General features: G+C 42.0%; 1 protein-coding gene across 1 annotated transcript in view; it reads left to right on the forward strand.

Moving 5' to 3' along the window:
• The first annotated feature begins 4,714 nt into the window (after nt 1-4,714).
• The window catches only part of LOC139198696 (cytoplasmic phosphatidylinositol transfer protein 1-like), a 73,233-nt gene continuing 54,957 nt past the window's right edge, over nt 4,715-22,990 (forward strand). The window contains exon 1 of the mRNA XM_070827620.1: nt 4,715-4,949. Coding sequence (XP_070683721.1) covers nt 4,902-4,949 — 48 coding nt within the window. The 5' untranslated portion in view covers nt 4,715-4,901. The remainder of the gene's footprint in view (nt 4,950-22,990) is intronic.

Here is a 22,990-nt window from a genome sequence, read left to right on the forward strand (position 1 = left end):
CCACAGCAAGCGCCCTGCCATGAACCCTGCAGCCTATGTGTGTGTGTGTGTGTGTGAGAGAGAGAGTGTGAGAGAGTGTGAGGGTGAGACAGACAGAGGGGCGGGACGGATGCAGGGGGAGAGTGCAGTGCAGCAGTGAACTGATGTTTCCTGGGCTGTGGTTGAGTCAGCCGATGTTTCCACCAAGCAGCGCGTCGTATTTCAGCGGGTCAAGCAGAGAGAGGAGAGGGGGGAGAGGGGGGAGAAGGAGGGGGGGGTAGGGCTGCTGTTAACCGCTCACATTTTCCGATGCCGCTGCAAGCAGCTTTCACACGCAGAAGAAGAAGCGGAGAGCCTCGCTTTTCTTCCGACTCATCGGCTGGTTCCGGACTGTGAAGACAACAGCTTTTGAATGTGTGTGTGTGTGTGTGTGAGTGCTGATGCTCTGAAAAGCACGTATTTCCCTCAGCAGTAATTTAGACATTTACTTCTAGCGCTGTCCAGAGGAGACTTGATTGCAGCCAGCCGACACGAGCCAATTTCACATCCGGTCAAACATTTTTCAAAATATAGGTCGCATTGAGGAATGGCTGAAAAAAAATGATTAACCTATTCAAGCGGAAATACACTTGAATAATTATCATTATGAATAATTATACGCAATAGTTAAAGTGGCATCACTCGCCTGCATATCATTTTACAGATTTCAGACTAGTGAGGCCACTTTGTCATTATTATGTCCCATATAGCTGTGCCTTAAAAGCAGTGTTTAAAAAAAAAATCATTCATTTTATTTTCATGTTTCTAGGCACTAAGGATAATCACATCATAAGATATAAAGACTAATAAGATATACAGGCCAGCGTTTGACTAATTTTATCTTAGCCATAGCGTTATAAATGAGATCATGTAGATCAGATGTGATTGAAATAGAAAGTTCTGTATGCTTGTTTAGTTAAGACGCCTGAGAAGATGTCATTTAGAAACGGATGTGAAATTCATTGAGGTGTCTGATTACAGAAAATGCATTTATATATTTCACCATCTACTCTAGAAATACTCTGCATGAAGTGAGTCCTTTTGTCTCTTGCTCAGTCCTACAAAAAAACATTTCAACAAGGAAAGACTGTTTCCAATAGCAATCATTTATTTCATTTTGCCTGTATCTTGAAACATGACTAAATAAGGGCAGTATAATAAAGAAAAATCACACTTGATTAAAACAATGGCTGGGTTAACCTTATTTACTGCTGAGCTCCAACACGGCACCCTAAATGCCAGCAGTAATCCTGTACTTACATAATACTTTATTTTCCTAATGAGGTTGTTTAGTTTGGCACATTTATCAGTTAGGATCATACATGAGAACAATAGAAACCAAAATCATAAAGCTCCTGAAACTAGGTCTTGACACAGGGCTCCAAAAGCTAATTAAAGCTGCAAGCAGCGTTGGAGGGCCCTCGCACCTCCGTGCACGTCGTGGCGTGCGGCGGCTCCGTCCTGTTGCTGGACTCCGACCCTTCCACGCAATAAAACAGGGATTTTACCAAACAGAACATCAGTGCTTCTCTTCTACAGCTGACTCAATCAGTGAGTTTGTTTATGTCATTGTGTTACTTCGATGCTTTTAATGGTTAGTTTGGATCCAAAGAAATATTTATATAGCACACAACAACACAAACATACTAACCGAATGAGGCAGCAGCAGAGCAGCAGCTTCCTGTGTTCTGTGTGGTAAAATCCCTGTTTTAGTGAATGTAGTCTGGTGTGTGTGCAGAGAGCGATATAACGGCTGTTTGTGGTTAAACCAAAAGGATCTTCCAGGTCTCTCTCTGTAGGGATCCTTTCCATGATGCTGTCACACACTTAGAATAACACTCTGAGCCTGTCAGTGGATCAAACAAGCACTTTTAGTGGACCTACTGTGATCAGGTGCAGTTGGCAGTCGACTGAGGCAAACTGGACCAATTTTTTTTTTTTTTAAAGTTCCACTTTAATGTCTGACTGAGCTGCAGTGAAACGAGAAAAGCTTCAGTGTGACTGCAGGATTAGTTGGTTCTGTCATGAGGAAACCAGCTGGAGGTTCCTGCAGGGAGACTCTGACCCATGTGACGACGTGACACCTCATCGCTTCACACCGTCGCATACTAAGAGCAGAAGATGGGCCGCATGTGTTGTACATCCAGATCACACACCTGAACACAACACAAGCTGATTTGTAACGCTGCAGTAGGAAATATTACATTATAGTTCTGGTTGAAATAACCCATTTTGTCACAACAATATTTATTTGAAGGTTTCCTTTAAAAACAAATGTGTCTGAGTGCTGTTCCCTTTGTGTTTAGATTTTTTTGGGCCTGTAAATGCACCAGTGATAATATCTAATTATATGAAAACACACTTTGTCCGTGACTACTCAATTTAAAAGAAGAGCTGGAGCTGGAGGCAGGACGTGGTTAGCCTAGCTTAGCATAAAAAGTGGAAGCAGGGGGAAATAGCCAGCCTGGATCTGTCCAGAGTTCAAAAACACACCTGTGAACACCTCTAAAACTCATAGACGAAAACACTGTCTGGGTTGAGTGTGAACACAAACAGAAATGTAAAAATAACACAGTGGTTTCAGGGTGAGTTACGTGCTGGAGTGACCTCATCTCACTCTTGGAGAGAAAGCTAAATAGCACATTTCTGAAAATGTTGAACTGTTTCTTCGTGCTACAATTAGACAATTAAATTAAAATGACACATATTATAATATTATAATATTATTTTTATGTGCAACATTAAATCAGATCAGATCAGCTGATACTCAGTAAACAGTCCTTGATTGTATCCCAGTATGATATGAACAGTAAGACACCAGTCTGAAGAGTTCTGAACGATGCTCTACAGAGGAACAACTACACAGGAAATCAATATTTAATTTCTAATTTAAGTTTTTATTTCAAATTATTTCAGATTTTTTGTTTGTTTGCTTTTTGTATGTTGGATAAACCGGAGCACCCGGAGAAAACCAGTTTAAACACAGAGGAACAGATCAGATCCTGACAGACGGATCGCTCCCGTCTGTCAGGACATGAAACTGAACCTCCGTGTCTTGTTTCACGCCGCCTTATTTTTCTGCTTCTTGTTCTTGTACTGGCGGCGGTGTTTCGGTGTTAGAGCTTTCTTGAAGCGCCTCCACAAAGATGGCTGGCCGGTGACTTGGGCCTCCCCCTGTGGGGCGACCTCATCAGGGACCTGGGCCTCTTCAAGTGGGAAAACCTCCTTGTTGACTTGGGTCACCTCCAGTGGGGCGACCTCCTTGTGTATATGTCAATGGTTGCAGGAGTCCTTTGGAGTTTCTGAGAGCTCTGGAAGTGGCTCTGCTATGACTTTTCATATCCGAAACTTTAAAAATGTCCGATTTATTTATTTCCTCATAGAAATGAATGTGAAAAATTTTCAACATTTCCATTTCTTCACCCGACTTCTAGCCCTCACAGCTCCTTCATGCTTTTAGCTAGAAACTCCATTGAAGCTTTAAAACGTTCATCATCTCTCCCTCTTTCAGCACATACCTCTACCTCCTTTGTGCCATTCACCACTTCATCACAGTCTTCTTTTAAAATTTTTTAAACTTTTTCTCATTTTACATGAGTGTGTATGTGGCCGCGCTAGAGTGGGTGACGTCATCGCTAGAGTGTGGAGGAGCGGAAAAATCACATGAAACTTTTGTCTTTAACTCGCTGGTTTGGCCGAACCGTTTCACCCACAGTCACAGTTTATCACTCAAAATGTAGCTTAAGTCTTTGGACACGCAGTCATGTGACTCACAACACACAGAAACGCACGCAGCATGTCCCACGAGCCTCGGAGCGACGGGAGCACCGACCGAACGCCTCATTGACTGCCATGTTAAAGTGACAGAGGAGGGAGAGAGAAACACTTCTCTTGCGCTCATTTCACCAGATAGAGACCTCAGATTACATCTACGTGTTCAGGAGACTCTCTTATGTCCACTGGTCTGCACTTTATGGCTGTGACATGGACTGTTTTCAGTAAAACCTGCATTTTCAGGACAATGCAATAAAAAAAAAAAAAAAATCAGGGCATTATGGAATTTTTCACCACGACTGAATTTTCTGCAAACTTTCATGAGTTTTCATGCATGTTTAGGCCCCCAAAAATGCAATTCATTTGCCTAAAAAAGAAGAAGAAGAAGAATTCCTTGCATTTCAACTATGTTTTCGGCCCCCTGGTCTCCTGGTTTTTATAATTTCACGTATACCGTACACCTCTTGGTTCTTGGGTACTGGCCCGTTTCCTCCCTTGCACATTTTTCCCCCACGCAGTTTGGTGCTCGGGCCCTAATAATGCAGGGCCTGCACTAGTTGATGTGATAACTGACTGGTGCAAATTCACTGACAAATTTGCAATTAATGACAGATCAAAAACAACTGACATGCAAGTTTAAGGGCCGCCTCAGCTGGCAATCCAGCCTTGGATATAGCAACAGACAAAAGGAATACACAACAGGGAAAATAGGGATATCTGGAGTGTATGTTTTTTCCCCCACCAAACACGACAAATTTCAGACTCTTATTTTGAAGGCCCAGATCCTGAGGGTTCCGGTCCCGTCTGGCGCTGTTTGCCGGCAGCTTGACTCCTCCTCAGTGTGATAGGAGGGGACAACCCTGCGCCCAGCTCATTTCTCCCCTCACGTCCCCCACCGGAGAGAGAGAGAGAGAGAGAAAGAGGGAGAGAGTCCTGTGGTTCCGATGAACGAAGTCAGCCGTAAGTCGGGGTGCATTTCCTAACCATCGTCCCACATGCGCTGACACGTCTCCAGATATTACACACAGCCCGTCGGTCGGCGGAGGGAACATTTACTTGGCTGGTTTGACACGTTGCGAGCACGTACGAGAGACACGCGGAGGGGGAAGATGTTGCTGAAGGAGTACAGGATATGCATGCCCCTCACGGTGGAGGAGGTGAGTTTTCTACTCATTCTTAGACGTCTTTACACTTGTTTGTGCCTGTTTTTTTTCTCCCTCCCTCATCTGCAACTGAGGGTCTGCGTTGCTCAGAGAACTGTCTCACTTTAAAGCCGCTGGGTTTGCTGTCCCAGACATGTGGGAGAAACACATTTAACACAGTCCGGATGAACCTGAAGCACCTCACCGAAGAATAGACTGTCCCCTCCTGTCTGTCTCTCTGTCTGTCCGTCTGTCTGTCTGTCTGTCCCTCTTCACCTTCCAAGTCCAACACTTTTGAGCTGCCTTTTTCTGACCAGGCCGGAGTGGATGCGTAACCACCGCTGTTTGTTGGATCGCACAGGAAAAAGGACTTCAGCAGTCCCAGATATAACCTCTGTTAGACTCCACACACACACACACACACACACACACACACACACACACACACACACACACACACACACATACACATACACATACACACACACACACACACTGTGACCTCATGACCCCTTTGAATCAAATAAACATCTGTTAAAGATTTGATCAACTGACTGATAACATGAAATAGTGCCACTGTTGCCACAGTGACCCCAGAGGTCACACTGTAACACCGCCGGGCTTTCAGCACTGTTCCTCACACATCCTCCCTTCCCCTCCCTCTCTCTTTCTCTCTCTCTCTCTCTCACACATGTACAATTACATTTAAATTACATTACATCACATTATAGTTTTTTTTTTTTTTAATACCTAGACTTAAGACACCTGTTCTAAACTCTTCCAGCAACACATCTAAATCACATAATCAGCAGTAAACAGTTGGCACAAAACCATATTTTGTTCGTTCAATATCAACTCTCCACTTCAAAATGCCAGCAAACGTCGTCTAACTCTGTAAAAGCAAAGCGAGCCAAACTCACCACGACATCAGTCTCTGAAAACAGGGGCACAGTCGGTCATGGTCAGCAGGCGATGGCATTGCAAAAACTGCATCACTTGAAATGTTTCGGTTCCACCTGCGTATAAAAGACGATGTGAAATGAAATTATAATTCAGTCTCCTTTACCGCTCTACCGCTTTGGTTGCGTGTTGAATGTGTGCATTTTTGGCTACATATTATTTAAAGGTGAATGGGCCATTTTTACCTTTTATGGGATGCACATTAGAAATAAACAGCGAGTGACAGATGTGCTGCAGTCAAAGCTTTATTAGCTCTGTGTTCTGCATCCACAATAAACAAAACCAATCCAAAACTGCGACTCCTGGCTATGTCTCAGATTCAGGTTGGAATCAGCTTGGAATCAACTATTTTACACAACTTAAATCAGCTATTTCTCAATGTCTCAATGATCTGTTCATTCAAGAATGCTCGCAGAAGTAGAGGCTTTCTACTATGTATGCTTAAGGTTCTGAATATTAGGTTTTCATTTGTGTCGTGCTGTGTGCAAGCATTTGCAGTAAGGCAGGAAAGAGGCAAAACTTTGGGACTGAGTTAGCTTGTATGTCAAGAAAACTGAAGCATTTAAGCAACTAATGCTAATTCACTGCATGTTCTGTGAGAACAACACGAGTTGTGTTAATGGCATGGTCAACCACCGATGGATGTTGTGCTGATTGTGTTGAGTTTTGAAAATGTGATGACAGATTGGAAAAAAAGGATGTTGTATAGCGATTTCTGAAAAAAAAAAAAAAAAAAAGAAAAACCCTTTAAATCCATGCCGTCCTATTTGTACATGATGGCCCTGAGAACGTGCAGAGCAGGGGTCTCTGCACTTGGTCGTGACACATGTGCTGCATTGATTGATACCAGAAAGAAAGGGCCAGTCTGTCTCACGACTCAGTCTAAAATTAGAAACGGGAGATAATTGCTCTCTTGTCTTGGTATGCGTGCCATACAGCATGACAGCACCTTTTTCAATTATCACCCGTTGTCCTTGTTTTCTTACTCATCCCCGTCGCCTGTGCAGTTGTGCTGGTTGTGCGTGGGGGTTGTTGTTGGTTTTCGACGTAGAGCCGAGGGCTGGCAGTCAGGTGGAATAATGGCCTGACTGCAGCGCAGTGTCTCCACTGACATGTTGTCAGTTCAGCTGTTGGGATGAAAACCCCGATGAGATTTGGTCCTCTCTGAAGATGCATCATAAAGCATAAACAAGCAGTGTCTCGGCCAAATAATTTGTTTTTATGGTTTATTTGAATAAAATAATTTTTAGGAAAGGAAGGGACAGATGAATGCAGATAAGAGACTGCTTTTACATATGAATCTCTTTCTGTTATGATGCTCTGGCTATTTGTCTCCACCAACATGTGTAACCTGCAGCGAACAGCATCAAGTTTCTGCCCATTTTAGCCTAAGGGCTCTTAAACTGCTATGGATCGCTTTGGAATGATGTTGAATGCGATGCGTCAGTGCTTTGTGCTGCACATTTACTCAAAAATCTTTCCAAGAGCAGGTTTAAAAAAGAAAAACAAGTTTGTTTTTCCTTCTGGCCATCACGGGGCTGCCAAGGCTGTAATCTCTAAGCAGCGTAAAAGGTGCTTCACCACTGATTCATGCAGATACCTGTGGTCAACAGGGAAATGTCATCTTCTCATGCCAGGGCATGGAGGTCTTCTTCTACGTGTTCTTTAATACCTTTGCTGTGTGTGTGTGACATTGCATGTATACCTTATGTGGGCGTCTGCATTCAGAACTGCGTTCAGTAAATCAATCTTGAGCCTGTAGCCGTGTGTGTGTGTGTGTGTGTTTGAAGCCCAGAGAAATAGCCAGAGCTGTCTTATCACGTCCGTCAAACCTGTGAACAGATGGTTGTTATGAGCAAGAACAGTGTATTTAAATGTTCAATCTGTGATCAAATCTGAACAAAAAGGTTATGTCGGCACCAAAATCCACAATACAGGATTGGGTTCCAATGTCACTCTTAAAGTGACAGGATATTTAGGGGCTAGACAATAACTGAAGTTGTTATACTTACTGATGATAACATTACATACAATGTACTTCTAAAATGGTCTGCCTTACCACCACCTGCTGTATGTAAGCAACTTCCTGTCACTATAAATTGCTACAGGAAAACAGACTTCCCTCACAGTGCAGTCCAAATGTAAACAGCGACGTGCACGGCCAACTCACGATTAAGTTAAACAACCAGTTCTAGCTGCTGATGATTCACCATTCTAGGTGGTGAAGGAATACAATAGAATAAGAAGTTAATCTGTGGGATTATTAAAAAATGGGTGCAGCAGATCACAATTTGAATAACAACCGTAAGCTTTTGCTACTGTACTCATTTAACACTCAAAAAGGTGACTGATGCATTAGTTTTACACATTATAGCAGACAAGAAGGAGAGTGGACATCTATGGCTGCTCGGAGACGCACTGTACTTTGCCTTCAGCTGTATTTTTGCAGAGATAACTTTGGATGAATCCCAGGATGCAGGGCGTCACTGTCCGTTGACAGTCCTAAACTTAGAGAAGAGGCTTCCTCACTGCTCTGTTTGTTCTTATCATGGCTGGGCACATTTAGCCGAGTGTCAAACCCGGTCTCCTAAAAGTTGAGTCAAAGTTTCCTGACCGTTTAAAGAGAGATGAGGAATGGAAGGAAATATGGAAGGGTGGATTGGACGGATGGTGAGCGAGGATAAAGGACTCTGTGCCGACTGCTGGGGGGTTTTGAGGAAGGGCCAGAGGGAGGAAAAGGATGGCGGGCAGGACGGAAAGAGTAGAGGGGAAGAGTGGGGTGGGGTGAGGTGGGGGGGTAATGAGGGAGTTTCTGGGACTTTTTTTTTTCTTTGAAATTCCCCAGGGTCATGCACTGTGTGTGTGTGTGTGTGTGTGTGTGTGTGTGTGTGTGTGTGTGTGTGTGTGTGTGTGTGTGTGTGTGTGTGTGTGTGTGTGTGTGTGTGTGTGTGTGTGTGTGTGTGTGTGTGTGTGTGTGTGTGTGTGTGTGTGTGTGTGTGTGTGTGTGTGCGCACTTAGATTTGGAGTCATAGGGACATGCAAGGTCACGTCTCTCTGTGTATTGTCTCTGGGAAGAGATTACTGTCTGCCGCTTGGCTGTGTTGCGTCATCACAGTGACGCTCACTGATGCAGATGTTGGACCATCTGTCTGTACAGTGTTTATACAAGTTTAACAAACACCATGCACTCTGAAGAAATCATTTAGCAATACCAGAACGCACTAGTTGTTCCATGAGCCTCGACTCTTTTGTCCTCTTAATCATCTCTTGCCTTTCTGGGTTTGTGCCCAGCATGTTAGGCCTCCATTTTCCATTTTCTTCATTTATACTTCAAATAAAGAATTAGAAGTAATGACTTTCTCTCTAAGGAGCCTTTTAGTGAATCCTTAAAAATAATCAATAGTTTCTTTATGTTAAAGGAATAGTTAGACATCTTGCTTAACTTAAAATAAAGACTGGAATCAGGGTAAAAAAAAAACAGATTTTCAGATATCTGCTTCTGAGATTTGTACTCCAACCACAAAACAATTGAGGTGAGTATAACAGCTCACAGATATTTTTATTTTTGGTTGACCTTGCCGGTTATTTTCTTTCTCTTTATGAAAACAATCAGAAAATAATGAAAAATGCACGTCACAATTTCCCAAAAGCCCATTTTGACATATTTAAATTGCTTATTTTCCAGCAGATATTCACATTTAAGAGGCAGATACCAACAAATATTTGGTATATTTGGTTTAAAAAACGACTTAAATTTGTCCCAGTGAAAACTGCAGCGTGATGTCTGTGGATACCATGCATGGACATCATTATAGTGGTAAATACAGGAATTGTTTTGTGTTATTTGGGCGAACTGACCCTTTAAACCCATGCATTTAAAGGTAAAGTGGAAAATTATCTACAAATTTCAAGCCACAGACTGTACATTGGCCATTGCATCATCTAAAATACAGAAAAATGGGCATCCTGTGGTCTAGGTAGGTTTAGAAATGGCAAAAACAATTGGACACATCACACATGGAAACATTTGCTGCTATTACGTAATGATGTTCTTGATATAATAACAAGGGCCAAGATGATTCAGTAGAACCAAAGCAAGAAATTCAGGTTTGGATAAAGTCTATAACTTTGTAGGAGTTCAGTCCATGTGGAGCTTCTGTGTTTAAGTGTTAGTTTCAAGTTCCATCTCAGACATGATTTAGATGTAACTCTAACCAGAAGCACTTAGCCAAGAAATAATCATTTTCCCTCCTCAGTCCCTTGGGGCTGACTCCGCTCTGTTCTTCTCCCGTGAGTGGGGGCCATTCATCAGCCACCGTGCCCATTTTTTTTCCTGGAAAGGATAGAGAAGTGATGCATCACACAAGACACAGACAGATGAGCTCCTTCTCCTGTTCTGTATGTCTGTCTACCATTATGTCTTTCTCCGCTGCAGTAGCTCTCGCTTGTGCCTCGCTGTCTCTGGCTGACATCACCTTTTTCAAACTCACGAGAAAAATGCTGACATCGCCCAACCTTCGGCCGACCTGAGTCACCGTGTGTCTCCTGCTTTCAGAGTCTGTACTCACCATTTCATGTGGAAGGTTTCATCACAACTTTGACTTCACACTCTAATAGCTTCTTCTGCGGGGTGAAAAGAGCAACAGAGAGCTGAGAATTGTGCTCAGACTTACAAAGACAGGGTTAGGTATCGGCTAAATAAGGTTTACACATGGATATTTTCTGTTGAGAACAAAACTGAAATAGAACTTCATCGCAGACCTTCTTCACCTTCTTTTTTTTTTTTTTCTCTCTCCTTTAACTGTGCTGACCCAGAGCTGAATGACATTCGACCTTCGACGTTCGAAGGCTAGTGAAAAAGATGCTGAATTAAGTGAACATCCATGTGTTTTGAGTTTGATGCGGTGAACCCCCTGAGCTGAATGGCTATGTGATTAGAGCGTTGGCGGGAACATCTTTTCTGAGCGTAGGTTGTCAAATGGACAGTAAACCCAAAACTGGAACAATTTTTGACCATTGTGCCAATTATTCAAATCAATGAAATACCTGCAAATTTTAGCAGACCTCAGAACAGCTGGTTAAACCCCAGAATTTGCATAATTATGAACGCGCATGTAGTTTTTGAATGAATGTTAAACAGGTACATGTAAAGCTGGTTTGACTGTGGGATGGATCACTCTATAAATGGGAGGATGTCGGGCTGGCTGCTTGAATGAATGGCCGCATGAATGGCTCGAGGGACACCTGGATTGCTGGCTCACGCTGGCATTTTTCGAGGCATAAGCATCTCTGCAAGTAGCAGTATTGCCAGAATTCATTACAGCGAATAAATATCTTATAATGCAGTGCGCCCTGCATTTGCCAAAAACCACATACAATTTATTCACTTTACTAAATCCTCATTTACGCTCACTCTGCAGTGCAAGTACTGCACCTGCATCTGCGCAGCTGGGGGTGGTGAGATATTAAAACACACACGCCACAGAGACCCATTTGTCTGAAAGCAGCTGGTACACAGAAGTGCAGTCAACACCTGATGTAGTAGTATTGTATTATAGTGGACCAGTGACGTACTGTAACAGGATTAGAACTGCTGTGTCATATTGTACTTTTGCTCACAAGGGATTATCTGTCTTAGATGAACACAGAAGTGTATGTGTTTGTTTATGCAGGTGTCATGTCAACGATCAAGCATGACAATTTGAAGCAATTCATGCAACATGGCTTGATGCATCAAGTGTGTGAAAACATGTAAAACATTTTTTTTTTTTTTTTTATCTGAGAGGAAATTTTCACTGAAGGCAGTAGAAGGTTTCGCCAGCGTTGGCAATGTCTCTTCCCCCTGGCTACTTCATTCATGTTGGAGAGAAAAAAAACTTCTCAGCTATTGCTGGTTTGTTAAAGCCCCCTTTTTAATAAGGGCTCTTTAACAAGATTGGTTGCCATTGTTCAATCCTGGAGCATGTTTCCATGACGCCAGCAGTTAATTTCATGTATCCACAGGCTGCGTGAGCTGAAAGGCAGCGAGAACAAACGTGCTTTAGCTCAGCGAGGACAGCAAGGCTGCTTTCTAGACAAATCTAACTGTGTGTGTGTGTGTGTGTGTGTGTGTGTGTGTGTTTTTTTTCTTAGGCAAGGTAATTAAAGAAGACATTGTCCTAGGGCGGCTGGGTGTTCCTGCATTTAGAATGGATGATGTCATGAAATGTAATAGAAAAAGTTGTGTAATGTGAGACTTTGTTCTTTATTGATCCCCCGTAGGGAAATTCTCCTGTCTTGCCCGTTCACAGAGGAAGGTCAGGGGTTGTGGTCATTTAGGGGGATGTTTGCCAACATGGGGGCTTCACTCTCATAGCACATCAACCAATTCTAAATATGACATTAAAGCTCTCAGGCACACAATGTCCGTATTATTGTTCACAAGCAATGCTACCCATTCATTCAGAATATTGTTTTCTCTCTTTATGGTTAGATCCCTCCCATCCACTCCAGGGTTTATTTAGAAAATGGGGCCTGATAGACGCTGTTTGTTTCTTTGGTGTCATGGGTAAGGTGCAAGGCCTTTTTGCCATCTGGTATACATGACAATGCTGTGATTCAATCAACATCCCATTTACTGCCATTTACTCTTCTAGAGGAAACCATCACGGGGTGTGATGGACCATTATCCACGGATGAGGCCCATTCTCATTTCCTAGATGGCTCTGTGTGCGTTTATGTGTGTGTGTGCGTGTGTGTTGTATCACCAGAAAGGCTGTGTCATAAGACAAAAGCTACATGAGATCGTCATGCCTCTCTGACTGTCACACTATGGAGAGGGGCTGTTTCACTTATCTGTGGAACAAATTCTGTTTGTCTCTCTCTTGTACACTCCCACTCTTTGAGTAGAAGTGTGCTTCTTTCTATTATTTAACAATGACACGCATACACACATCACAGGGGCACATCATCATCGTCTCTATTGTGTAAGCTGTGCAGCATCCTGCACTCAGCAGCAGCATCCACCACTCCAGTCCTGAGATGCTCCGATGAGGCCACTGATGAGCTCACTGTGCTGGTGAAGTGTAACACTGTTTCCTGACATACAGAACGAGAATAAAAGCTGGATGATGGCTTTTTGGGAAAATAACATGAAATGAGAACGAGTCAGGCTTCATTGGGAGTGTTGCTTGATTGTTTCTCCTGAATAAAACATTAATTTGCTAGAGGCGTATGCATTATTATATCACTCTGTCATATTTAGCATATTACTTTAAAAATAACATATCTACTCTGACAGCTCTAGCAGGTATAACCTTATTTGCGACATTAATGGTTCAGGGACATTGGCGTTTGCTCCACTGCAGCAACAATTCACAGAGGCGATAAGAGCCATTCTCAGCAGCCTCACTCTAAAGGCGGCTGCTAAATCTGTAACGTGTAGCTGAAAATAGAGACAAAGCTGCTGATTCTGTAGACCAAAGACACTCTTATTGCTGTTTAATGTGGACGTCTTCACTCAAACTGCTTACTGTTGTTCTCATTTGCTTGAGGAATGGCTGAAACAGCACGCTGAGATTAGGATGAAACGTTAACTTTGCACTTTACTGTTTGTTGGCCATCAACACGGCAGAGGAATTTGAAGGACAGGGCTCATATTTGGTCTTCAGTATAATTGTGAAAGAACCTTTTGCATGAAAGTAATGTTACCCAAATATGTACGAATATGGTAAAGGACTGAGAGGCTGGATGGACAACAAGGGTGACGTAATGGAATTATGTGAGTGATGAAGCTTCAGAGCCTCTTTACAGTACTTGACATTACAAGCATTCATTTGCAGCACTCAGCCAAGCACCCACAGTACAAGTCGATCTGAGCACACTGTTTATCAGAGGAAATGTCACAGGCTGTGGCTGAGCAACTCTGACAGGAGAGGTGACGGGCATTACACGTAGTAGTTTACTTTATAGTCTGCATGTGTTTTCTTTGGTGACGTGTGGACTGATACGTCTGTGCCAATGGCAGCAAGTTGTATTTGTTTTCCCAGGGAAGTAATACAGCGGTAGAAATTATTATGGATAAGTTCATGTTCAACGTTCATGTTTTCTGTGAATAATACGGATAATGTAGACTTGTCTGGGAAAAACAAATCTAATCATATGGGACATTACGTGTACAATTATCATTATTGTGAGGCTTTCCCCCCAGAGGAGACTGACTGTCTGGTTGAGCAGGACACAGCCAATGACACTATAGATTCACACATAGGAGATGATTATTGTGAACAAAATTTTTTCTTATGGCCAGTAAGAACTCAACAGTCCATAGATGTGTTTGTTGAAAGTCATTAATGTGGATCATTGGTATTGTAAATGATACTAATAAATTGACCGATTTAGTTTATTGAACTAAGCTAATTTGCAAAAAGCTAAGTATTAGCTTGTTAACTTGTGAACAGGGAGCGTTTAAACTTGCAAATGTTATCATGCTAACATGCCAAAATGAGCATTCATCTTAATGGCTTAGTGTCAGCATTAAGCTTAGCATAAGTAGGCCACAGCTCAGGCTTAAAACCTAAAGTTTAGACAGATAATAAGTTTATCTAATTTTGACAATGTAAAGCTCAGGCCTCATGATGGCGACCATATGGCTTTTATTATGGTGCTCTCCTCAGGCCAAACTGTACGTTTTGTCCCACTAGTGGTGAGGGTTCAAGATGCGAGGCTGTCTTCATCTCATGTGATATGAGCGTCCGCTTCATAGAGCCGTGGTTGTATAGACTTAGATTAGGCTTAACATGAGACCTCAGTATTGATGGTTGAAGGGATGATTTGAAAATAGTTTTTTCCTATGCTGATAACTAACCTACTATCAGAACTAAGATATTATAAGAGTAATCTCTAGAAGCTGCACCCTATTGTACATTAAGAGATGTTTCTGGTGGTCCACTCTGCCCTTTTAATCAGCATGAACACTTCAGCGTCTCCGCTCTTTTGAAAATACCTTTTAAGGAAGTTGTGGTCTTGGTCTTGTTGTGCGAACCAGCAAAGAGCAGACGAGTCAGGTACGGAGTCAGACATAGAAACAGTATAAAGAATCCGACCAATTTTCAGAATAAAACACCCCATGCAGACTGCCCATCGTACATCCCATCTATATATCAATATCAGTTCATAACTGATGGTACCAGGCCAGATGTAAGCCAGTCAAAGAGTTTTTTTTTTTTTTTTTATGCTACACTCATGTGCTTCCACAGTTCATGAACTGAAGCCTTCTTTTACCATTTACATTCTGTGAATGTGAGCCATCAGCTATGTTGCTTACAGGGTTTGCTGAATGTATGAATGAATGACTGACTGAAATAAGTTAATGTAATAGTAGTGTTACACTGTTGGAGTCACGTTGCTCACAAATGAACTATCTCTAAATTGGGGGGGTTCAGCTCTCCACAAAAACCCCTACACTTCCCAGTGATGGCTTTAACTGGCTCATACACTCAGGCCATCCCATTATTATTTGTCCTGCCTCAACCTAATTTCAGCAGCCCCTTTGTGTTTTATGAATTATTGAACAGTTTCCTGCCAAAAGCAGAGTGGGGTTTTAACACTATAAACAGAGTAAACACATTACTTTACTGTCAGAATAAAGTGTTGGAAATTGCAATACAACAAACATCATAGTAAGTGAATTTGGATTCTAGCTATGAAGCAGAGGAATGGTTTAGAAAGGGGGATTATGAGCACTATTATGATTTCTTTTCTTTTCCTCTGTACGTAGTCCCTGAATGTAATTTTAGTGTTGTATGGCATTAAACACTGTTTATATGTTGCCATAAAGCCTTGTGTGTTTCTCATGTGTTGATGGATCAGCAATCCATCCAAAATTGATACAACTTACTGTCTTCTACTTTCTGACTAATGCTGCCTGAGTGAACACAATGCATCTATCTTTCAGAGCCTCATACTAAGCCAGGTCAGTCTTTCTGAAGTGCTCCAATTTTGATTGCTTAAAATATGATAATATATAATATATGCGGGAAGATTAGCCAGGCCTCCACTCTTGGCTTTTGTTCAAGGTCACCGGTAGATAAAAATGCACCTGACACCACAAAGTGTCATTTTTCATCACTTCCTGTTGGACTGTAATCCTCCTCCCTCTGTGACCTTCGTTTGAAGAGGCTGAGGAGAAGCATTATCACAAGGTCCACATAAACGCACTGTGGTGCTCAAAGCATGATTTAGGCTTGTAATATCTCCATTACTTCAGCAAATGTTGCATTGATAATGCTATCACTTGAGCGTGAAAAAGGCTTCGTGTTTATTTGGCTGTGCTATCAGCAGCCAGCCATGCACTGTATGCTCTGTACACTGATCAGGACTTAGGCGGTACTGTTAACTGTTTGCCTTTATTTCTGATGAGCTTTTACCACTGGAGGCTATGAAGCGTGAGTTGTCATCTGATCAAATTTCTCACCCACTGTAGTTTCACTTGCTTCGTGTGTGTGTATCCATATATGTGTACGTGTTCACAGGCACAGAGCTAGCTGATGTGTTTTTTTACAACCTGTACTTGTACAGTAGCTGCTAGTGCCGGCTTTAACTTCACAGAGAGACTCGGAGACGGTACAAGCGCGTCAAAGGAGGCAGAGCAGATAAACAGAAAAGGAAAAAAGAGCTGCCTTTTCTCCCTCCCTGTCCTGCTAGTCTGTAGAGAGATGAGAAGCAAAGATTTACTCGAGATCTAACATGACAGGATGAGGACAGACAGATGGAGATGGTGAGAGGAGGTTTCGGCGGATGCTTTGTTGTAAAATGCATGCAGATGGAAAGAGGGAGAGAAAGAAAAGAGGTGGAGAGAAGCTTGAGTGGTTGCATGAAATATGAAGAAGGGTTGAAGAGTTGAGAAAGAAGTTATCTATGGTTTAATGCAGCCATTGGTTTCTGAGCAGCTCTGTTACATTGAGTGAGGAGGGATCTGGCTCGCTTACAGATGCATTAAAATTATGTTATGAGTTGCCATTGCAATTCCAACAGCTTTAAGTAATCTTATGAGTATAAATGTATATGTGGGGGTTAGCAGTTCAAATTGCTCGGGCACTTAAATGAAAGCAGATCAGGCTGAAGTTTGCTGTGCCCACGTGTGCCCAAAACACAGTTGGTGGTAGTGATTCATAAGTGCATCTCTTTTGCACTCGCTGTTGGGAAGTTTTGAAAGGGTTGTTTCCACTCGGTGTCAACGATAAGTCTCACGATAAGAATACACTCGCGCACACTGGTCATCATGCTGTTCTGCTATGCCTCCAGCCCACACACAGGTGCAACGCATCTTTGGACCAACTCTCAGTTCAGCCCACACACAGGCACACTTGCGCACACTCACATACACATGCACACAAATTAGACAGGCTATAGATAGCTATATGCTGACACACTTCATTATCATCTCTCGTTTCTATGGCAACCAGTGCCATCCATCCCTACCATTACCCCCATAGAGAGGGAGTGAATTATAGTGATTATAGTGTAAGACCATCTCTAGGATAACTGTCAAATAATGAGGCAGATGATGGAGTCTTACCTTCCTGCGAGCCTCAGATTCAGCACCAAGCTCTTCCCCGTAATGTGTTTCAGCTTACACACAATAACGTGTGGGTAAACAGTGCTGATATTCCAGGTCGTCGAATGTTGGTTGGAGAATTTTTTTGAGTTTACAAGAGAGTAAGAAATTAGAATGGCCCATGCTGATGAAATGTCACTGATGGTCTTTGCTTCTTTTTTTAATTCACCACTTTAACAGACTAAATAGAATACTATGGTGCCACAATGCAGAAAGAAATTAGTGTTTCAGCAATATAGTGATTATGCTTGGTGTAGTTTACAGGGCTCTAAGCTGAAATACATGGGGCACAGACACAAGGTACCATGTAGGTGTGACTTTTTCCTGCGACAAAAACTCTGTGTCTGAAGGTGTGGTTGCATGCAAGCCATGTTTTACAAGGCAATTAAAAGTAGGCTACATTAACTGAATTACTGAGTGAAAACTGGTACTAAATAAATTAACTGCATCCTCTTAACCACAGGATCATGGGCACTCATTGATCTGATTGATCTATTTTAATGTGCAATGTGAAAACATCCATAAGGTTCCTCTGCTGCGCGGCATTGCCTCTGATGGTAGTAGATGTAGTTCCATGTAGTTTTCACCTGTTGGATGGTTGCATAGAGGGGAAAATGTGTTATACGGCGTCCATGAACCCGGTATTTTAGCCGTGAGATTGTACTTGGTCACAGCAGTGCTCTGAGCTTAATGGAATCACTATAGTTATTAATACAGTTAATCCTGAGGGGAACAGGCATGTCTGCACCAGATTTCATGACAACCCATCCAACACTTGGAGAGACATTTCACTCAAAACCACAAATATCAACCTCATGGTGGCGCTAGAGGAAACTTTGAGGGTCACTAAAGTCATTTTGATTCATCATCTGGGATCCATGTATGTCTGTACAAAATATCATGCGTATACACCCCATAGGTGTTGATCTATGGACCAAAGTGGTAGACAGACTGACATTGTCACCTCTACAGCCACAGCATGATTAAAGATGTTCCCAATGACTAATCCATTTTTAAGACATTTGGACTTACAATCATCTAATAGATGTAGAGAATAGAACAGTCATCATCTAATCATGATAAATAATAATCACATATATAAACAATCAATAATAATAAATCCTCATAAAGAACTATAGCTGCCTATACCAGTGTCCATGTAAAAGTTGTGTAAAATAGTACCGCATGTTTTTTTCTCCCAACATTCCCAAGAGGCAAGGAAAAATCATGTATTTAATTCCTGATGGCCCTCACTCACCCCACTGTGTGGCAATTAGTCTCCCAGCAGCCGCAAATGTATTTAAGTCAAAGAACAAAGACATCAACGGGCTGCGCTGCACACATTTGACATTTGAACAAGGCTTTTTTTTTTTCATTTGAAATATTTCAGCGGCTAGATATTCTGAACTCAGAAGCCATGAAGGTTTATAGATGTAGATGTTGCTTCATCAAACTGGCAAGCATGATCCTACATCACTAAAGCTGCAGTAAATTATCGCCTTAGTCACTGTTCTGTTACTCAGACATTTCATCTGGATTGGACATCAAAGACATTGGTTTCAAGTGATAATACGATGACATGTTTGATATTTAGTGCGGTGCGTTGCTGTCCATGTGCTAAAAGTAGCAGCTCCCGTGCAGTTTGTTTTTGAGGTAGGACTATGTACCACACAAATACTGAAGAACTCCCATGACGGCCATTCTAGGGCAATTGTACAGTTTCAGAACTGTGCTGGTGTCAGCTGGAAAATGAGCCAGTTTGTCTCAGTTCCCAGTAGGCTGAGTTCTTCGCAGGTACAAGGTTTTCAAGGGACAGCAATGTTCTACAAGGCTGTAGAAGGATGAAGGGTCAATATTTCCTCCGTCACTTCCACACGAGGGAACTGTGGTGAAGGAACACAGAGATCATCAACTGCAGCTAATAAACTCCACGTCTTATCTTAATGGTTTCACACAGTGAAGGCTGATGTTCAGTCAGTCTCGGCCGCTGGCAGTAGAGCGATAGGACAGGGGAGAGGGAGGGAGACAGAGAGAAAGAGAGAGGAAGGACGGACGGACATCAGGCTAGAGTTACTGCCTATCACATAATTGTAAAGTAAAGGTAGGTCATATTCTCAACCTTTCTCCAAAAAATATGAGTAAGGATTTATTTTCTACCTCGATGATGCACTTGAGTTAGTGTGTGTGTGTGTGTGTGTGTGTGTATATTTTCTCCTACTTTAGTGCCCTCTTCAACTGAGTCAGCCCTGACCATGGCTGATTTCTGGCGTGATTTAGAGGATTAGAGAGAGAGAGAGACTGAGAGAGACTGACTGACTGACTGACTGACTGACTGACTGACTGACTGACTGACTGACTGACTGTTTGGAGGAACAAGCAGAGAGATGTTCTTATCTATTCATTGAGATAACGGTAGCGTTAATCACACTCAAGGTTCCCGGCAGTTGGTTTATGTGAAAGGATTAAAAGAAAATTCAGTTGTAATCAGGTAATTAACCCAATGCCTCTGAGTGCAGCCGTATAAAAATAAGCAACAATAATGACTTTTTATTTGCTAAGTTTTGCGGTGTCTCCACAACTCACTCTTAGTATCTTCTCGTTTCTGTCATTCTGAATGTATTTGACACGGTTTGTGTTCCACTTTTATGGCTCACTACCCGTCTGTATGACAATGGTGAGACTTTGCTGAAACTATTATCAAAATTTCCCTCCCCAGTTAAATTAGAATTTGTGTGTGTGTGTTTATATATCAAATCAGAGACAACAGTCCTCCAATAGGGATTGTATTTCACAAGGGGCAGGAGCCTGCGAAGAAGTTATGGCCACTTTAGGACAGGCTTGTGACATGCTGTAATGGTAAAATCACCTGACTATGTAGCAAGGATTGCACATGACATAGTTGTTGCCAGCTGACCCAACCAGACCCTCTTCAGTACCAGAGGTTCAATTTAAAGACATAGTCCTCTGTTGAATTTTAGAAGGGTTTTACAGAAATAAAACAAATCTGGTTCATGAAAGTTTTGTTCATTAAAGGAGGAGATCTCATAAGTAGTCTTCTCTTTCTTTTTAGTTTTAGCTCTTTGTCATTTTATCATCACAAAGTCCAGTTTCGACGGCCCATATTTTTGTTTTTTTTTCAGGGTTCATTTAGACATCATCCAGGTCCTTATTTCCATAATACTGATTTTCACTTTGAATAATCTAAAATGCTGCTGCTGGCGAGAGAGTTACGCTTTTGACATCAGGGCACTCGTTGACCTCCTGAGGGCAGCAGCCAGTCTACTAGAGAGACACCGCAGAGCATTTGAGTCTCGATTAGCAAAGCCACAACCTTGGGATTTGAGGCAGTACAAAACGCGGTATTAAAAGTTAACAAGGAGTGGAACTTCCTTTAAGCAGCAGCTGCGATATGTGATATGAGGCAACAAGAATTTTAATTGTCGTTACAAAGTGGAGCACTGTGTTGATGACACTGCCAAAGCCAGAGGGATTCTTGTTTGTTGTGGTGGAGTTATTAGTTCCTGGCTGCCTCTCATTACAGTAACTATGAGGGCCCCAGACCAGAAACGGAGTATATATGCTACACCATGCTCTTACTCAGATTATGTCAAAAACTGTAACTAGGATTTTAGCAGGAGCTAAAATCAGTAAGCAGCAACACACAACAAACATGATGAGGTGGTTTCAATTGAGCAGTTACAGTTAATGTTGCAGACCAACTTCATGGTGTAGATCTATTTTTTTTTTTTCTATCAGATCAAAAAGTCACATTTTGTGTGCTGCTTTCAAAGAAATGTGTAGGTATCAAGCTCAGTGAAAAGAAGGCATTCCCATATTTTGTAGGGTTTTTTTTTTTTTTTTTTTTACACATGAGCGTGCCCTGGCCAGTTGACTCATGTTGTGTTAAGAAGATTTCTCAAATTTCAAATAGATGCTATTTGGGGACGCCAACCCAATTGCATAATACAGGTGCTCACTTCAGTTTCATAGAGTTTTCATAACAACAGTGCAATGTGTCTTGACAGCCATCTTAAGTATACCAGCAAGTGGACAGGAAAAACAAAAAACACTTGAAGGTTGATTTGTATGTACAAGTCCCATTCTGTTCATTTAAAGTCTGCGGTGCAAACAATCTAAGTGTTCATCTCATAAAGACCATCTCCTCTCACTGTCATTACGGTCCACCTTCCTTTCACTTCCCAGGTTTTACAGCCTTGGAAAGGCAAACAGGGGGCAGATGTGCCTGATCTTTAAATAGACCTAAAGAGGTCTTAACAAGCAGCCTGTCCTGCTCCGGCTGCCCCTCACAACCCCTCAGAAATTCCAGAAATCACATTATTAGTAAAGTTCACTCTCTTATTTTACTTTCCCTTTTTATTTTAGGTTATTTCTGCTTCACCTGTTATCCAACTACTGTAGAACAGCTGCTGCCGTTTTACAAGAGGAAACCTTTTTTCACAAGAACAGAGAGGGGTGCAGGATCTGAAGCTATTAAGTTTCAGATCCTGCAAATAAAAACAATAATACAAACAGCTACATGCAAATCTTTGTTTACTATGCACTTAAAACAGGTGGGAGGGAGATCAAATATCTGATTAAACTGGTACTGAAGCAGAATCAGGATTATTGGTTAGGGTTCACATCGCCTGAGCTGTAGCACCTGTCTCTTGTAACATTTCTTGGTGATTAAACCGCTTTCCATAGCCTCTACAGGCTGCATGGAGTCACTGACATGATTCATCCCATTTTGGTAACCCTATGCTTATTTTTTTTTTTTACTCTTGTTTTTTTGCTTTCTGACCCAGAATGTGCTACTTGCTTGGTGCAAACACACTGCCGATCACTTCCCACACATATTTCTTTTCTCGGTGTGCGTGCTCGTGTGTTTTTGTGTGCGTGTGAATCACTTTCATCCCACATCCTCCTTTCATGAGGACGACCCTTTTCTGTGCCACAATCTGAGAATTCATTGGGGGAAGGCGGTGTTCAGTTTGTTTCTGGTGTGTATAATGCCTTTATGAAAAGTGTTGCATAGAAATTACACAACAATGGAGAACCACAAACTGTAAAATACGTGCACAAATACAGGTATACTCTGTAAATGGATATTACACACATGTAGACATTTAACCAGAGACTCATACACACAGACCAGTAGAAAAATAGAACCTTTAGCGGCACAATATTTGGCTTTTCCACTCATTTTGACCTGTTGCATAAGCCTTCCTCACTGTGTGTTTGTGTGGGCAGATGTATGTACACACAGACTCTGCATGATAAAGATACAGATGTTCCAGAAGAAAATACTTGACGGAGTGAGAGCTGAGTCAAAAAAATCCTGAAACAAAGCTTATGATGGTTGCTTTTAGGGTCATATACTGGCATGTTGCTGATGATGCTTGCTTTGCCATTTCTTCTGGTTTTCCTCAGTGATCCTCACCAGCATCTGTTCAGTTTTTGCTCAGCTAAGACCCTCAAAGACCAGCAAACAGCTTATGTT

The sequence above is a fragment of the Pempheris klunzingeri genome, chromosome 3 (assembly GCF_042242105.1).
Source record: "Pempheris klunzingeri isolate RE-2024b chromosome 3, fPemKlu1.hap1, whole genome shotgun sequence".
Taxonomy (NCBI): domain Eukaryota; kingdom Metazoa; phylum Chordata; class Actinopteri; order Acropomatiformes; family Pempheridae; genus Pempheris; species Pempheris klunzingeri.